Below are 16396 nucleotides of genomic sequence, written 5' to 3'. Positions count from 1 at the left end.
CTTCACTTTTTCCCCCTTCAGCAGTAAATTCACAATAGCAATTTCAGTCTATGACTGTAGAATAAATAAGACCAAACTCACCACTGAGCAGCACATTTGTGCATGTTCTTATTGTGAAGCTCACTGAACTTCAAACTCCACATTATTTTCACTCCCTTAATATACAAGCTCCTTATCATACAGAAAACAGCAGCATCATTTGGAGTAGACATCCAGTGAATGTTGCTCAAATGTGTTGGAGAACACAAGCTATAATTAATTTGCAGTTATTTTTAGTCTTCACAGATTGGAAGAGAACTTTCAAAACACACTAAGTGAAAGCAATGCAGCACTCTTCCTAAAAAGTCAGTGCTCCAGGAGATGCAAGGTGCTGTCATCACATCAGTAAACATTTCTTCCCTGGTTATGTTTAGCATCTAAATTATTATACAACGCTGCTTCCATTAGTTCACACACCCAACCAATGGGCTTACCTGCACAGTTCCTGTAGCACTGCGACAGAGAACACAGCATTACGATCTTAAACAGCTTGACGCGTCTTCAAACTGATCATCAGGAAGTCCATTTTAGTCTAATTGAATCTGATACAGAATGCCCAGCAGAACGCACCTTGATACTGCGTATCCACTGAGCTCAAGACAGAACTGCAATTCATGGCCCAGCATGAAATCCAGAGAAAGGGTTTCAAAATTAGAAACAGTGTTACACATGCATTCCTTCTTTCTAAATGCCATTTAATAACAAGTGGTGGTGAACACCTATTACTCTGCAAGTTACTGTTCATTCTTTTGTGCTGTCTCATCTAGTTATCTACCTTAAGCATTCACTTCTAGCTCTCCCATAACAAAGCCCATCTACTTCTAACGTTACTGCAGTAACAAACCACATGGTTACAATAAAGGATGGGATAGTTATTTCCTGTCTTTCTTGCATATACAGTTGATGCTGGTAGCACTATACTTGAAGTGGATTATGAAAATTACTTCCCACGCTCTTTAATTATACAATAAACACAACTATAGTTTGTGTGACAACAGTTTATATGCAGAGCAGAGTACAGTTTAGGATAGAAATGAGAATCTCTAATTGACACCATGGAGGAAATTAGTTTGTAGTTGCATATGCTGTATTTTGCTGATGAAAAATCAGGTTATCATTTGAGAAAAAAAAAAAAAAAAAAAAAAAAAAAAGCATTATGAGAACTTTAATGACAACAGGTTATTAAGACCCTTATCGTAGACCTTACTGGAAATTTAATATTTCCAACAGCAGAGAGCCCCCTAGAGCTACTGGAGGAAAACAGTTCAGCAATCTAATGCTGCTTATTCCAACTTCAGGCTCCTCCAAACTCCCCTCCAACTACTGATCAGAACCAACTGCATCTGGACTAGAACAGAGATTAAAATCTCAAGTGAGAAAACAGAAACCACATTTCAACTTGAAATAAAAAACAATCCAATAAAACATAGGAAACCAACTGAACTACATCATTTAGCTTTACTGTCACAACTTACAGCTGTGAAGAGTACTAAACACATCTTAAACCTCTTTTCACTGTGAATAAAAATTACAGTAAAATTTCAGGAAGAGTAAAATCACCCATTTTTTCAGAACCAACCAATAAAATATAGCACTGGGAGACAGAAAACTGAACCACGGCACACCAACCACAGGTCTGCTTCCACGTGCTGAGAGCCCAAGTTAACACTAACAGTTATAAGCCTAACCTTCTGTGTGTTAATTCATCAGACTTACCATGATATAAGTTTGCAGTGTGCTCAGGGAACAACAAGCTCTTGGACACTTTAAAAAAAAATCCACAAACAGCCTTCAAACATGCTTTCATGGGGAAGTATAAAGTAATGTTTTATTACCAAAATAAATTTCTAAGATCAAGCACTTCACTGGAAGGGGGAGGTGAAGAACAAACTTGCAATGAATATGATGAGAAGTAGTATGTTTCCTCTGCTGGTACAGGCATTAAGCCTTTTTTGATCTCCAGCTAGAACTCAGAAAGCCACAACAAAACCTTTCCGTACAGATGGGGACCATTCAAAATGTCTTAGTACCCAGACAAATCCACAGTAGAATTAAAAGTTGTACTTTTAATATGAAAGTAGACAATAAGTAGAAGCTTGTTAAAAAGGCATGTTGTAAAATCACCACCGTTAATTCATTTTAGCCAGAGGTGACTTTTTCTTTCCCCTAGAAGACAGTTTTTATGCAAGGGAATTGACAATAAATTAATTCAAAGCTTCCTACCTATGTGTTCAGGCTGTACTTCTGAGAATGCCCTTTCTAGGATGTTCTAAAAATCAAAGAGAAATGCTGTCTTGAAATCCGAGCCTTTTTCAGAAAACTGTCCTCAGACCTGAAATCAGAAATACCTACACTTGACAAGTAACAGGCAAGCAAGAGAAACAAAAGACTATTGGCAACACTTAATCCATACAGTGGCTGGAATTAATTGGTATGACCTATTTTAACTTGTCCTGAATTTACCAAGGTTATTCATGTTGACTTGGGCTAAAATGGCTCTTCTGAAAACAGATGGTACTAAAACTCTTTGTTTAACAAGATATTTGTTTCATTTCCTTCCCCTCTCTGAAGATCACTATCCTATTGTCTGACCCTATAGACCTGCTGCATAGCCTTATGATCTCCTATCATAAAAAAACAAAAAACTACTTTCACCCATCTTTTTCCTTTAGAAGAACTGCTGTGAACATATTTGCTTTCTCTTCATATCTTGCAGGCACAATTATAATCTGCCACTTCTTTTTCTAAAATGTCTTCTTAAAAGCTTCATATTTAACCTAACATACATAAACAGAATAAAGAGACGGGAATTGTCTCACCTCCTGAACGACAGCACAAATTCTGCAAGACTCATCAGACTGCCCAGAAGTAATATTCCAACTTTTATAGTAAAACATGAAAATATGATCTGCCAGATTCATATCTCAATAACTAACCCAGCAGCCACAAGCATGCACAACAGACAGTCTACTGTAAACAACAGCCCAGCTATTAGATAGGATATCTCACTATTATGCAATTACTATGTATTAGGCAAATACGTACTTCTTAACAATTATAGTGGAGAAAACGTTTTCAATTTCCTATTTCATTCCAAGAAAAATTGCAAAAAAGAGGCAGGGTCTCCCTTTCCCCCTGTCATTTCCAAGCTTCCCTCTTTGGTCATTCAGCTCTGTGAATAATTCCATTCTCTCTTCACAGCTTCCCCAAGTTGTAGCAATGTGAATTTCATTCTTCCTTTGTCTCAGCCAGCATTGAAACAGAGGAGACCTGTTGTGACTTACACTATTTCTCGCAGAAAACATCCTTCTGATCTAACAAGCTTTATCTGGCAACTCTAACACAGCACTTTAAAATAAATCTGAAAAACTAAAAGCTATTATCCTGCAGCTCTCCCTCTCACGCACATAGGATGCTCCAAAAGTAATACTTCCTATTTATTTACATGGAAATTGCAACAGATACAAAGAGCACAATAACACTGTTTGATAAAGCAAATCCTCAGCTACAAAACACTAACATTCAACATAGTCAGCATCCTTAGCTGTGCATTTCTGCCAGCAATGAACAAGACCCTGCAAGCAGTGCTCATGAAAATCTGTCTGGCCACCTAGAATATGGTTTCTCTCTCACGCTGCTGCCACCATTGCTGAAACACACTACCCACTAAGCTCGCATTCACTGTTTGGTCTCCACAAACATTCAGTAAGTGTCAATAAATGTCCAGTGGGTGCAACTTTTTCCAAATACAGGAATTTGATGACACATCTTTGTTCCATCCACACTTCCATGTCAGACACCATATTGTCAGGCATAGACACAGTACTGCAGATTAAGCCTTATAAGGGTAAAGTAGAGAGAGACAATCACATCCCTCTCCCTGATGGTCACCCCTCTTTTGATGCAGCCCAGGATACCACTGGTATTCTGGGCTGCAAGTGCACACTGCTGGCTTATGTCCAGCTTTCTGTCCACCAGGAGCCCCACGTCCTTTTTGTCAGGCCTGCTCTTAAGGAGTTCATTGCTAGTCTGTACTCATACTTGGTATTGCCTCAACACAACTGCAACACCTTGCACTTGATCTTGCAAAATCTCATGACGCTTCTCAAGACTGGCCTCCACCTGGACTCAGAACCACTGACAACAATCCTCTGGCTATGGCAACTGACCCAATTCTTTATCCACCTAGTAGTGCAACCTTCAAATCCACTGCTCTCCAATTTAGAGGTAAGGATGTAGTGTAGGACCACATCGGCAGGAAGATTCAACCTCTATTCCCATACCATCAACATCCACCTCTGACCTCGTGGGCCAACATCATAAAATAAGAAACACTGCTTTTGGAGCAGCGCTCGTAATTTTACCTCAAACCCACTGATACATTCAACAATTAATTCCTAGAGGAGAAGACAATCAGAAAGTTTTCGTTCTGTGCCATGTAGATTGGTCTGCTCTCTGCCCTAACCCCTCAAAAGCTTATAGCCATAAACACTAGCTCTGCTAGGACACAGATAAATATAGTACCTTATTACAAGATTGCTTTTCTATCTTACATCCAGATTTCAGTGCGTAACAAAATGCAAATAGCTATCATTTTGACACTTTGATCTTTGAAATAAAAGCCACTACATTTCATTATAGCTAAACTAAACTTCCATGCATGAAGGATCAGTATTACAGAAGACGGGGCTTAGACATTAAAGAAAAGTAAGTTCAGCTGTGTAGAGACACAGAGCAGGTTCAGACTGAGAATGGAGAAGAGGAAGAACACAGCCATTCTCAGTAGCAGCACATCACAGCAATAAACTCACTATGCTAAGGGAGAATATCAGAGCAGAGTCCTCCATTCCTTTCCCTCCCCCCATAAAGCATACATTTCTGCAGGAGATATATGGGAACTAGTTATGAAAGTCAAGCAATTAAAAAGCATTTCAGGGGTATTCACAGGACCGAACCAGCCACAAGTGCCTGACAGTTCTACGTGTGTGCCGGTCCCTGGAGAGCCATCACACTTCAATTACTATCACTAACATTAGTCATTATCAGGCTGGCTGCAGTCCCTCGGGAAGGCAGCTTGTGATGACAATATCCAGCCCCTCCTTGTAAAACAATTCATTAGGCAAAGCGGAACAGCTGGGGCAGCCACGTGCAGGCCCACAGGCCGACCGCCCGCCCAGGGCCTGCAGCCCCCCCTTCTCCTTCAGCTGTAATGGCCCCTGGGGACGCTCTGGGTTTAATCAGTGTTCCTTATACGCAGGGGAAGCATTTGATTGCAAACTTAAACTAATGGCACTTGGAAGGTTATGACAATCATCAGATAAGAGGCTTTAGAGCATTTTTATCTTGTTCTAATGCTCACAAGCTAATGAGGCAATAAGAGACAGATACTATCAGACTTGGTCCAGCAACATCACACACAGGGTACTGCATTCGCTGGTAATGCAAGAGGTGAGGTGGCAAGTTCATTATTGACCCCGTGGAAGATTTCATGCTCAGAACAGTCAAAATCACACAGTGTAACAACAAAATACTATGAGGCCGTTCATGTAGCCTTGTACATGTTGTCACTTGATCCAAACCAGAGGAAACTAAAAAGAAAATACAGCAATGCCCCACCAACATCTGCTCAGTCTGATGGACAAGTACACTATTTCCTTTCTCAGAACACAGACCAGTCCTTACATACTGAATCATAACTCCATTGCTTTCAAGATAGAAGGCCAGATGTGCCACTAAACAGGTAAATAACCCCTGGTGTTAGCATGGATAAAAACTAATAATTTTTTAACCTTCATACGCTTTGCAAATAGAAGTATTTTCACATATAGAAGGCAAAAGGATTTTAAGTAATAGATACAGATCAGCTGCAAAGGTTTGAAATCCCCTGCCAAAGCATCTTTCATGATTTGTATGGCATTTTTGTGTTTCTTAAGCCATAATGGAAAAATGCACATAACCTTATGCTTGATCAAACTATCCCCTATCTTCAATTCCTCCACTGACAGTAGTTCACAAGTTATCCTGTCAGAATAAGAGTAGCAAAAAATAGACTTCTGACAGTATAATGTAAGAACATTTTGTTTGTAGTCATGTTTCTTTCTGCATCAAGCATGTGGCAGGTAGAAATGCTTTAATGTGACAGTCCATTCCCTTACTTTCGTGGCTAAAAAGCTCTTCAGTCAAGCCCTATTTGACCCTCTGCTTGTCTACACAAGCGATGGTGCTTTCACTGTTCATTTAAACTGAGACACACAAGAGTCTGTGTATGCTGAGAATCTCTCTCTTCCTGTGCTTAAAGAATGATTCTGAATGCACTGTATATCCATACACAGAAAAATGGGTTCCCTAGCCTCAGTTGCACAGATGTAATCAGCTCTGTGGATAGAAGTTTCTGGAAGACTATTCCTCATCCCGTGAGAGTGTGAAAGCCATCACTTCCATATAAAAATCTCTAAGTCTCTTGTTCCAAACCAGGCTGCTCAGGTGGAAGCAAACAACAGTTTCACCTGAGATCTCCTACTCAAAGTTGATGAGCTGAACCAAGTGCCTCATGCTATTATGTTCAAGTGAGACTATAGAATGCAGGTACCGAATTAACTTACTTCTAGAACAGAACTTACATAGCAGAATCATCAGATCACTGCATTATGTGGACTACAAGGGCTCAGGAGTTCACCTACTCAAATGAGAGTCAATTACGGAGTCAGACTGCATCACTCAAAGTTTTATTCAGTCTGGCCTGGAAAAACTCCAAGAATGGAGACTGCACAATCACTCTGGTAGTTGAACATGTTCAGCTGCTTGACTGACCAGTGCTAGTACTCCAGATGTCCTCACAAAGCACAAATTACTGCTTTGATAAGCATACTAAAAATCCTTCAAAAAACTAATGTTGATTTGATGAATGATTCCAGAGATTTCAAAGCAGTATGTTCAGCTGGTCTCCAGATATTTTCCTCCCCTTTAACACTGAAAAGACTCCCCTCCCCTATTAGAATTATTTAGAACAACATTCACTCTATCAACAAACTCAACAACTCTTTTCCAGAAAGGATCAAATTCATTGCAGAATTTCTTCATACTATTAAACAAACTAGAGGAGAGCTTTGAGAGAAGATGTTCAGTTATTTAGGAAGGAATGCCAAGGTACAACTTAAAGTATTATTTATTAATTTTTAAGGCAAGCAGCACAAAGTACCTTTCACATCTACAAACTAGAACTGGAGATGTAAATAAGAGGCAAGAATGAGGAAAAAAAAGGCAGACATCTCAATAAGATCAGATACAAAGTGTCTCACTACTCAGTTTTTACTGACAATTGCTGTTGCATTGGTCACCACTCATTAAGATCAACAGTAGTTTTAATATTATGGATATGTGTCAAGTACTTAGCATGTGATCCTTACACAGAACTTTGGAAACCCAGTTACTAGACCCAGACAGACGTTGCTAACACTTGAAAAATCACCTTCTAGTATTTCTACCACTAGTCTTCAGAATTAACAAACAAGCAATGGCAGATGTAAGAGCATTGAGAATGCTAAGATGTCATCTATGTACATTTAAAAATTATCCACACAGTCAGAGTTTATGTTGTGTATTATTACGTTCCTTCCACAAAAGATGCCCAACGACTTAGAAAAACTTCAATAAGCAGCATCCAGGGCTTTTGATGAAAGTTTGACTTTCACAGTTACTTTAAATATTTAAAAATACCCCGGAAAGAAAACATTTACTGAACTTTTTAGTACACTAAACATCATAGACAAATAATACAACCTGAAATATATAATTAACAAATGATTCTGCATACACAGCATGCAGAGTACATACTGATAAAAGTGTCAACAACAGGTAAACGAAATAACTGCAGAGAGAAATTGCAGGAGTTTGAACTTCTGACACATTTAAGAGAGTTCCAGGATTTTCTTCTCTGCCAACTCTGATAGTATATACCTCCTTCTGCAGCAAGCAGAGACATCAATGCCTGAAGATTAGAATGCTATATTAGTACTCTCCACTGAAATCTACAACAGCACTTTCCCCTTAGAGTTAGGGACAGAGAGAAAGGCTGAGATGCAAACATTTCTGAAGCCTTCAGAAACATTGTTTCTACTTTGCAAGCAGACAGACCTTGTATCTCAATCCCTAACAATCCACACAGCATTTTTCCTTTTTTTTTTTTTTTAAAACAACATAACAGTTACCTGGATACAGCATTGTTTTATGCTAAAAATGCATAATTTATGCACATGGTTAATATATTTTATATCATTAGAGCATGTCTCCCTAATTTTGTATTTAGGAACACTTTTGACCAACCATTTTTTCTGCACATAGAGCAACCACACACCCACTTATTTACAATAAACAACAGCAGCCGAGGTCCAGACCCAATTTCCATCCTCACCATTGCAACCCAATCTCCTAGCAAGTTAATGCAAATCAAAGTGAACGTTTCTCTGACACTGGTAGCAAAGTGCGCTCCTCTCCCAAGAGAGACCTGTAAAACAGGACAGTCACTGACAGCAGTACAATTACTGACACAGATACAGACTTTATGGACATGTTTATCTCTGCTGTAAATCCACACTCTCTCTCCACTCCGATTCATGAGTCATAAAGAAATTGCAGATAATGAAAAAGTTGGAGAAATTTACAACGTGTCGGAAGCCTCAGACAGCCAGAAGAAATTAAAGAGCTGACTGAGGATAAATCACACAGGTACAATTAAAACTTCCTATTCCTTCTTCACTTCCAAACTGGGGTACAAGCCAATGGAGATGATGGAAAGTTGAGGTCACGACTCCTCCGACTGTAATCATTTCTTAACTACCTACATGTCAAAATTAGCCAATTCACAGATCATGTTTGAATCCCAATTTCAGGCTGGCATTCTGATGCCTCACTCTTCCACCCAGAAAGAATCCTGTCAATAAATAAACAACCCAGTGAGCAGTGTAAGAAAATGTGATTTCCTCATCCCTCTGCAGATGCAAAGTACACCTCTTACCATATCACCCTGCCTTAAAATGAAGCAGATCTACAGCATGGGAGGAGAGAATAAAGACAACCAGAAGAAAGGCCAAGGTTTCGTGTGAAAATCATGGCAGCTTGGACATCACAGTGACAGGGGCTGTATAAATACCCTAAGAGATCACAAGCATTCCTTTCGCTTTTCTGAAACAACCAAATAATGGTAGAGAGTTACTATGAATGTAAATCAGAAATCGCCTGTATTAACTTTGTATTTTTCCAGGAAGCCCATAACAGGTAAGGAAAACAAAAGCAAGCATTAGCATTTCAATTGATAATGCAGCTCCTGAAAAAAACCTCTCTGATCATTTCCTAACCCACAAATGAACTATCCATAACGTGAGACATTTTCTGGGAGAAGTCCACTAATTCAACGAAGTAAATCCTTATACTAACCGCATATTAAAGAAATCCAGTGTCCAAAGAGCATAATTTTGTTGTCCAGCTATAAAACTCTGCCTTCAAGCCTTGAAGCACAGTGTATACTATTTCAAAGTCTTTGCAAACGCGGTACTAAATAACAAAATAAGAGAGAAATATGCTTCCAGGCAAAGCTGAAATGTAATGAAAATTCATTCAGCAAGGCAGGAAAATGTAAAGGAACAGAAAGAAAAACAGTCGCTACAAAGAAAATTCTGAACAGGGCAGACATACGATATGGAGGCATGCTGAAGCACATGCATCTCAAACTGTTTCCTTCCTAGGCAAGATAGCCCACCTCACTGTAGTGTATTTAATATAGTGTATTTTTTAAGTTTAAGACCATAATGAGCATTAGACTTGGCGTAAAATATTCTAAGTCCAACATATTTAGAACAATATAAACAATTCCAGAGCACATTTCCTTCCTTCGTGTTTTAGGTAAATACAGACACACTAGTGCTAGAAGCTCCACACGTCTGCAGGTGCTGGCTTTTAACAAAGAAGCAGCAAGCACCCTCCTTACTCTTCTCAGTAGTCAAGATGCTAAGAACACTGCTGTATCCTTCTAATCACAAGCACCAAGGTCTCCAAGTCTTATAGGATCCAGACTTGGATCCACAGCATGCAAACCTCCTTCACTTTGCTTCTTATTTCTGTAACAGTTTCCTTCTCAACCTCCATGAGTACTTTAAGTGGTCTTACTTCTGCCAGGAAATAGTCATATTCAGCAAAGAGTCTGCTTTCTAAATAGGTTCCCAAAACCTCATTTTGGCTAACAAGAAACTGTGAGAAACCAGTTCCCTTTGCAAAGGTATAGTCAGGCTTCTGAGCTTAGAAAGCCTCTGTGTTAATTAAATCAGGACTAAATAAAGAGCAGTTATGGTCATTACTTCCTTTTTTTTTTTTTAATCTGATCAATTATATAATTAACATTATAAGCCCACTTGGGTACACAGGCCTCTAATTCTGCTTGGAGCCCACAGGCAATGTATGTTGATACTACACAAAGGCACTCCTAGGAAAGATAACTCATTACAGAAAACGAAAGATGAGATTCAGTAAGACAACAAATGATCCTCATTTCTTTCCCCAATTCCATTCCAATTCAACAGCTTACACAAAGTTCAACTTAACTGTAAATTAAGTGTCATGCTTTGTTTTTTAAAGCTTAAAATATAACACAAGCTCAATCTACAAAAGATGGAGTCCCTGATTTAAACCTACGCTCCTACCTGTGATCAGCAGTAAGAAAAAAAAAGCTTTGAAATTGTCCATGTCAAGAGAAGGATGCAAGGATAACAAACAGAACTAAGTAAATGTTTCAAAAACATGCCACAGTTAAACTCTGCCCAAGGAAAGAAGAAAAGACAGAACCGTTCTTTTTCTTCAACCTACAACAAAGTTGAACTTCCAGGCACACACAGCATTTACCTGAGAAAAATGAAAAACTGAAGATGACCAGAAAAGAATGGCAATCTGTAACTAGCTGGGCATTTAGAATGAACCCCTTTACTATGCATAAACTTCAGAGGCTTCTGAGACTGCAGAGAAATATAATTCACAACTAAGGACAGCTTAACTCCTCATCACCATCTCTATCTGTCTCTTTTTGCCTCTTAAAAGTTCTCTCCCTTACAGGAACACTTCAGTGATTTCTGGCAACAGTTGCTAAATTACCATGTGTTACAGTCCTGACTATTATAAAAAACAACAACAACCCCAATCCAATACCTTCCTTCCACTTCCCCATTTCATTGCCAACAGGCCAAAGGCAAATACCTATAGAGGAGCACAAGACAAGGACACAGCCCAGTTTGCCAACTAATCTTTCAGCTTTTTGCCCTCTGTTTTTGACCTCTTTGTTAGAAGGATTTATCATCCAGCAATTTGTCTCATCAATTCAAAGGTAACTTTGTACTCACAACCTCTGCCTTTAAGACACATTGCAAGTTCCACCTTGCTTTTGTCCTGACACACCACTGGTTCTCACTGGCCCCCATACTTAGAGAAACAGCGAAAAGCTGCTCCCCATACGTGCATCCTCCGCATTCAGCAGTTCTACAGACATTTTTCCACACATGGCACAGTTGTCTATCCAGGCAAAAAAAAAAACTCCTAACTTATTTATTCGTTTTTCACATTAATGAAAACTATCACTAATTCTGACTACATCCTAGCTGACTTCTCCTTTATCATTGGTGCTTCAAGACTGACACCCTCGTTGTTTACCTGACATCCCCGCCTCATCCAAGGCTAATTCTTGGCCCCTTAGTTAGCATCAAACAGCTCCTCCACTATAGGATAGCTATTTAATTTGCTTGACCATGTTGAACATATATGGAAAAGAAATTGGTGCTACAGAAAAGGAAATGGGACAAAACTTCCTGGATTCCAGTGAAAGCCAGGGCACACAAAACTAAGAGGGATACTTGGTTGACCATGTCCAGTAACAATCTCATTGCTCTTGAAGTACGAGGATTTGAGATTGGACAATGCAGTCATTATACATTCCTAATTTTACAGGAAGAAAAGCACAAAACAGCTTCAGCTCCAAACAGAAATATAATCTAACCCAAAAGAGAAGACTAGCACTGCAGACAGGGAAAGTATAAACAGTATTCATGTTTGTAAGGTCAGTTATTCTGAGTTTTCTAGTATCGAAGATAATGTAAACAAGTACCATTACCTTCCCAGATACATCAGACCTTAAAAAGAATCTGGCTTTGAAGAAAGCCTTGCACTGGTGATATCATCAAATCTACCCTACAACAGCACAGCAGGCTGATAGTTATTCCAGCATCAGCAATACTTTACAAACAGGCAGCATGTATGCACCCCTGGGCCACACAAGATGCTCTCAGACACTGAAGACAGCTAGCATAGTGCTAGCATTTTAAAATAACTGGTAGAATAACCCAAGTGTTTAGGAGTATATCACCCTTCCATTGAGCCCAGGCAAACTAGAAAGAAGCTCATATGAATTTAAGGCGGCATATAATTCAGTAATGATTAAATTAATCAAACTGAAATCTGAGCAATAGATTTGACAAAATGTAATTTTAAGTGCCGGAATCCTGCCTTGATAAACTTCACAGAGGTATTCAGTCCCACACTTCCTTTAACCAAATGAATCATCATACAAAATTAATGTGAAGAGTGCCATGAACTGGTTCAATAACAGATCTCACAACATAATTACAAAGTCAATAAACAGGCATTTTGGTCATGGAGCACTGCAGGAATCATCATGGTCCAGACAGCATTTTTACCAGTAACTCAGACAAAAACAAAAGCCTTTGAAAATACAAAGGAATTGGAATGTAGAAGGCAGCACTGGAAAGTAAAGTAAATAAAATACTGACACAATGAAGCAGAATTGTTTCTCACACAGTACAGAGGAAACAAGAAAATATTGTCAAAAGGACAGTGCAAATTTAGAACACAAAGTGTCAAAGTAACCCTTGAGAAGAACTTCAAATCATGACAGACTGCACAATATTTTTGAAGTCTCAGGACCGCTGTCAGAAGCTTCATGCTGCCATCTAGAGGAGGGCAATCAGCAGGGTTTCTTAATTCTGTTTTTGGTAAGCAGTTTTGATCATCACTATGTAAAATGTGAAATACTAAGTTTCAATCCAAAAAGGCAAAATCAAATCATATACCACTGAAACAAAACCACGAGCTCTTTAACTTTAATGAGCAGATCTTCTGGATTTTTCTTCTTGTTCTCTTACTAACCTAAGTCTACAAGAGAAAAAGATAGTACTGAAAGAAATAGCCCTGAGAGCCCATGTTCAAGCTCAGCATTTCCTTATATGTGAAAGATTTCCCAACATAAACATATATGTCATGACACACAAAGCATTCAATGTATTACAGGTTAAAGCAAGGTAGACTTCAGTGAAAAGAAATTGCAAATACGATGAGAGGTTATATATACACCTTAGAAATTTAATATTTCAATTGCTACACACTAATGGATATCACTCTCAAATCTCAGATCTTCTATTTTCTTACTTGGTCTTCTTTTCATATTTCTTTCCAGTAAAAATAAACAGAAATAAACACAACAAAAAGTTGTTAATCTTTTTTGCTCTCTTGAGTTCTGCTTAAACTCTATTTAGCACACCAAAGCTGCTTGACATGTAAACCTACAGCTTAATTGAGAAGGCCAATCATCTGCCAATCTTATTATTTGATTAAGACTTCCATTGTTAAAGTATAACTTCTACTCCACTAAAAGCCTTATTCAATCTTTGCAGATGTTAGCACTGAAAGTAAATTTCTACCTATGGAGAACGTGTTCAAACAGGCTTAATGACCTATTGATAAGAAAGCATTTGGGTATTCCAGGCTTACTATCATGAGACTTCAAAGTTTAACCCACTTTTTGTTACCCACTGAAATGAAGCTGAAAAATCTTTAAGTCTAAAAATGTTCAAAGCTACATGTAAAGCCCAAGAGTTAGCTGTAACTGAAGTCTATGACAAAGCAAAATAAAGAAGAAAAAATTAATTGCATCAATATGCACAGGTACCGTTTAAAGGAAACACAATCCCTTTGGAATCTTCAAAGCTGGATCACCACATTAACAGCAAAATCCTAAATGCAACGATGACAAAAAAAGGCATCTTTTTTCCCCCTCCTTAAAAAAGGCACAGACATGAACTGGTTGTTGTAAGTGGGATGAAGGTCAACTTCAGAATGCAGCCACAGTACCTCCTGCTATTGCTGACTATGGAGAAAAATAACTGAGAGGCCAAAAGCTGCAAGAGCACTAATGGCTAACAGAATCCTTCACACCAGTTAAATTTTTACTCTATAGGCAGTACAAAAGGTTTCATGGAAGTGCTGGCACAGATACTCTGATAAAGAGTGTTAGCACCTAAGAAGCAAAACCTGTGATTTCCCTACGCCAAAGCTAAGTCAGAAATTTATGGGCCACTAGAAAAACCAGACCTTAACATACAAAACAGGAAAAAAAAAAATCTAAAATAAGAAATTCTTTTAATTGTGCTCTATTAGGCTTCACTGCACCCATGACAGACTTGCTTAGAGAAGCACTCTTTTCTTCTTCAGAAAATTCTCTACTGCGCTGTCATAATTGTGCGCCACTTCCCACATCTGTAAATGTACTTTTCTGACTGTAAGTGCAACACAAACACACACTTCAGTGGCAAGATTTATAACACAGTGGTCACATCTGTGCACAAAACTCACATTCATCCAGTCCCAGCTGATAAGCCAAGTTCTGCAGGCCACGAACCTTCTCCATCAGGTTAGCTATAGTGAGGCTTCCCAGCTCTAAGAAGAAAAAGTGTGATTTTTAACACTGTCTGTAGCCCTCTAGTGGCAGTTTATATGTTTACCACTTCACAGAGCATTCAAGTCACACTTTCAACACTATCAGTTTACAGCGTACAGCATATATTCTTCTCACAGCTCATAACAACCAGCAAGACATTCCAACCATTCCAAAACAGGAATGGCAAGAAAAAAATAAAGAAAAATAAACCAGGGATTTACTGGTTCAAAAAGCAGTAACAAGGAGAACAACTGCATTTGTAATCAAGATATATTCTTGCAGATGATAGGACTAACTAAAATATAGGTAATGAACAAGACAAAGACTCCTAAGCAGAATCATTCAGCTGGAGATTCTGATTTTGCAGATGTAAGGACAAGAGGCCTGAGGCTGTGGGAGTTACTAACAGGAGCCTCCTGCCTTCAGAACTGAAGCAAATTAAAAGCATGATAAAAAAGTAAAATTAGCATAAAATGGTTGGGCAACCAGGACAAAATCCTGGAAGCACTGAACAGAATAAGAGGAGCATCCCCCATCCCTTCACTTGCAGAAGGCTTCAGAAGGCCCCCGAGCTCATTAGGCACTGAATTTCCATTCACAGCCAACCTCGCTACCTATGGTGCTCATACTCACCCTTTAACATATCGATATCATCATTTTCCAGTTCAGCCATCCATTTGGGAGGTGAGTTTGTAATAGGCTGGTTTAGGGAGAGAAAAAAAAAAAAAAAAGACAAAAGGCAAAGCATGCTCAGATAAGTACATTTTTAGCAGCATACAAAGCCTGATCTAACATTTACTAGTTACACTGACAGGATAACTGGCTCCAGGTACCCTACAGGGATACTCTAATGTCTATTTCTATTTTCTAGCTCTCCCTAAGCAAGCCGGGAGTTACAGTAAGACACCAGCTGAAGTCAGCAGCAAGAGCAGCATTCCCCAAGGTTCAGGGCAGTGCCTTCCTCCCGAGCTGCGACAAGTCGCAGTCACAGTAAGAGCCACACAACACGAAGTAGGGACAGCTTACGCTTTTGAAGGAGGCGGCGAACTCGGCGACGCCGGGCACTGGAAAAGAGAAGCGAACAGCGCCGGGTGAGCGCGGGGCCGGGCCGGCAGCCCCGCCATCACCCCATTCGCATGGGCCGGCCGCACTCACACTGCTCAGGCCACAGATCCGGAGAAGCCCGGTCAAGCTTCTCAAAACTCAGCAGTGAGGCTTCCAGATCGGCACCTACAATACAGGGAACGGAGCAGAGGTGAAGCGGCGCACGGCCAGATCACACCGCAGGGTGACGATAACCCCATCAGCGCGCCTTACCATCCCCGGGAGCCGCCATCTTGCGCGCGTCACGTGACCTAAACCCGCCACCCGCGGGAATCCACCCATGTGACCACAGAGCCGAGCCAGTGCGCCTCAGTTCTCGTGGCCAATCGCTGCCCCGGAGGGGGGGGCGGTGGCGAGAGGGGGCGGGGTGAGGCTCTCCCTCGGCGGCCTTGGCGGCGATTGGCTGGCGGCCGGCAAGGCCCCTCCGGAGGGGGCGTGCAGCGGGCGAGGAGGGCACTCGTCTGACCAATGAGCGGGCGGAGGCGGGCC

At 40.0% G+C, this 16396-nt stretch overlaps 1 protein-coding gene across 2 annotated transcripts in view; it reads right to left on the bottom strand.

Moving 5' to 3' along the window:
• Positions 1-16198, bottom strand: part of LIN52 (lin-52 DREAM MuvB core complex component) — a 41164-nt gene extending 24966 nt beyond the window's left edge. Inside the window, exons 1-7 of one of the 2 annotated variants that reach the window (XM_042870877.1) lie at positions 16121-16198; positions 15959-16033; positions 15830-15867; positions 15437-15503; positions 14719-14802; positions 8450-8542; positions 7253-8026 (exon numbers count right to left, since the gene is read on the bottom strand). In XM_042870877.1, coding sequence (XP_042726811.1) covers positions 8475-8542; positions 14719-14802; positions 15437-15503; positions 15830-15867; positions 15959-16033; positions 16121-16139 — 351 coding nt within the window. In that variant the 5' untranslated portion in view covers positions 16140-16198 and the 3' untranslated portion in view covers positions 7253-8026; positions 8450-8474. Of the gene's footprint in view, positions 1-7252; positions 8027-8449; positions 8543-14718; positions 14803-15436; positions 15504-15829; positions 15868-15958; positions 16034-16120 lie in introns of those variants that run through there. The other variant, XM_042870886.1, reaches the window with a different exon arrangement.
• Between the last annotated feature and the right edge of the window lie 198 nt (positions 16199-16396).

This window comes from Lagopus leucura, unplaced genomic scaffold, assembly GCF_019238085.1.
Source record: "Lagopus leucura isolate 7727_CA_CO unplaced genomic scaffold, USGS_WTPT01 Super-Scaffold_1, whole genome shotgun sequence".
Lineage (NCBI taxonomy): Eukaryota > Metazoa > Chordata > Aves > Galliformes > Phasianidae > Lagopus > Lagopus leucura.
Note: the sequence above shows the minus strand (reverse complement) of the source record. Positions and strands in the feature narration are given on the sequence as shown.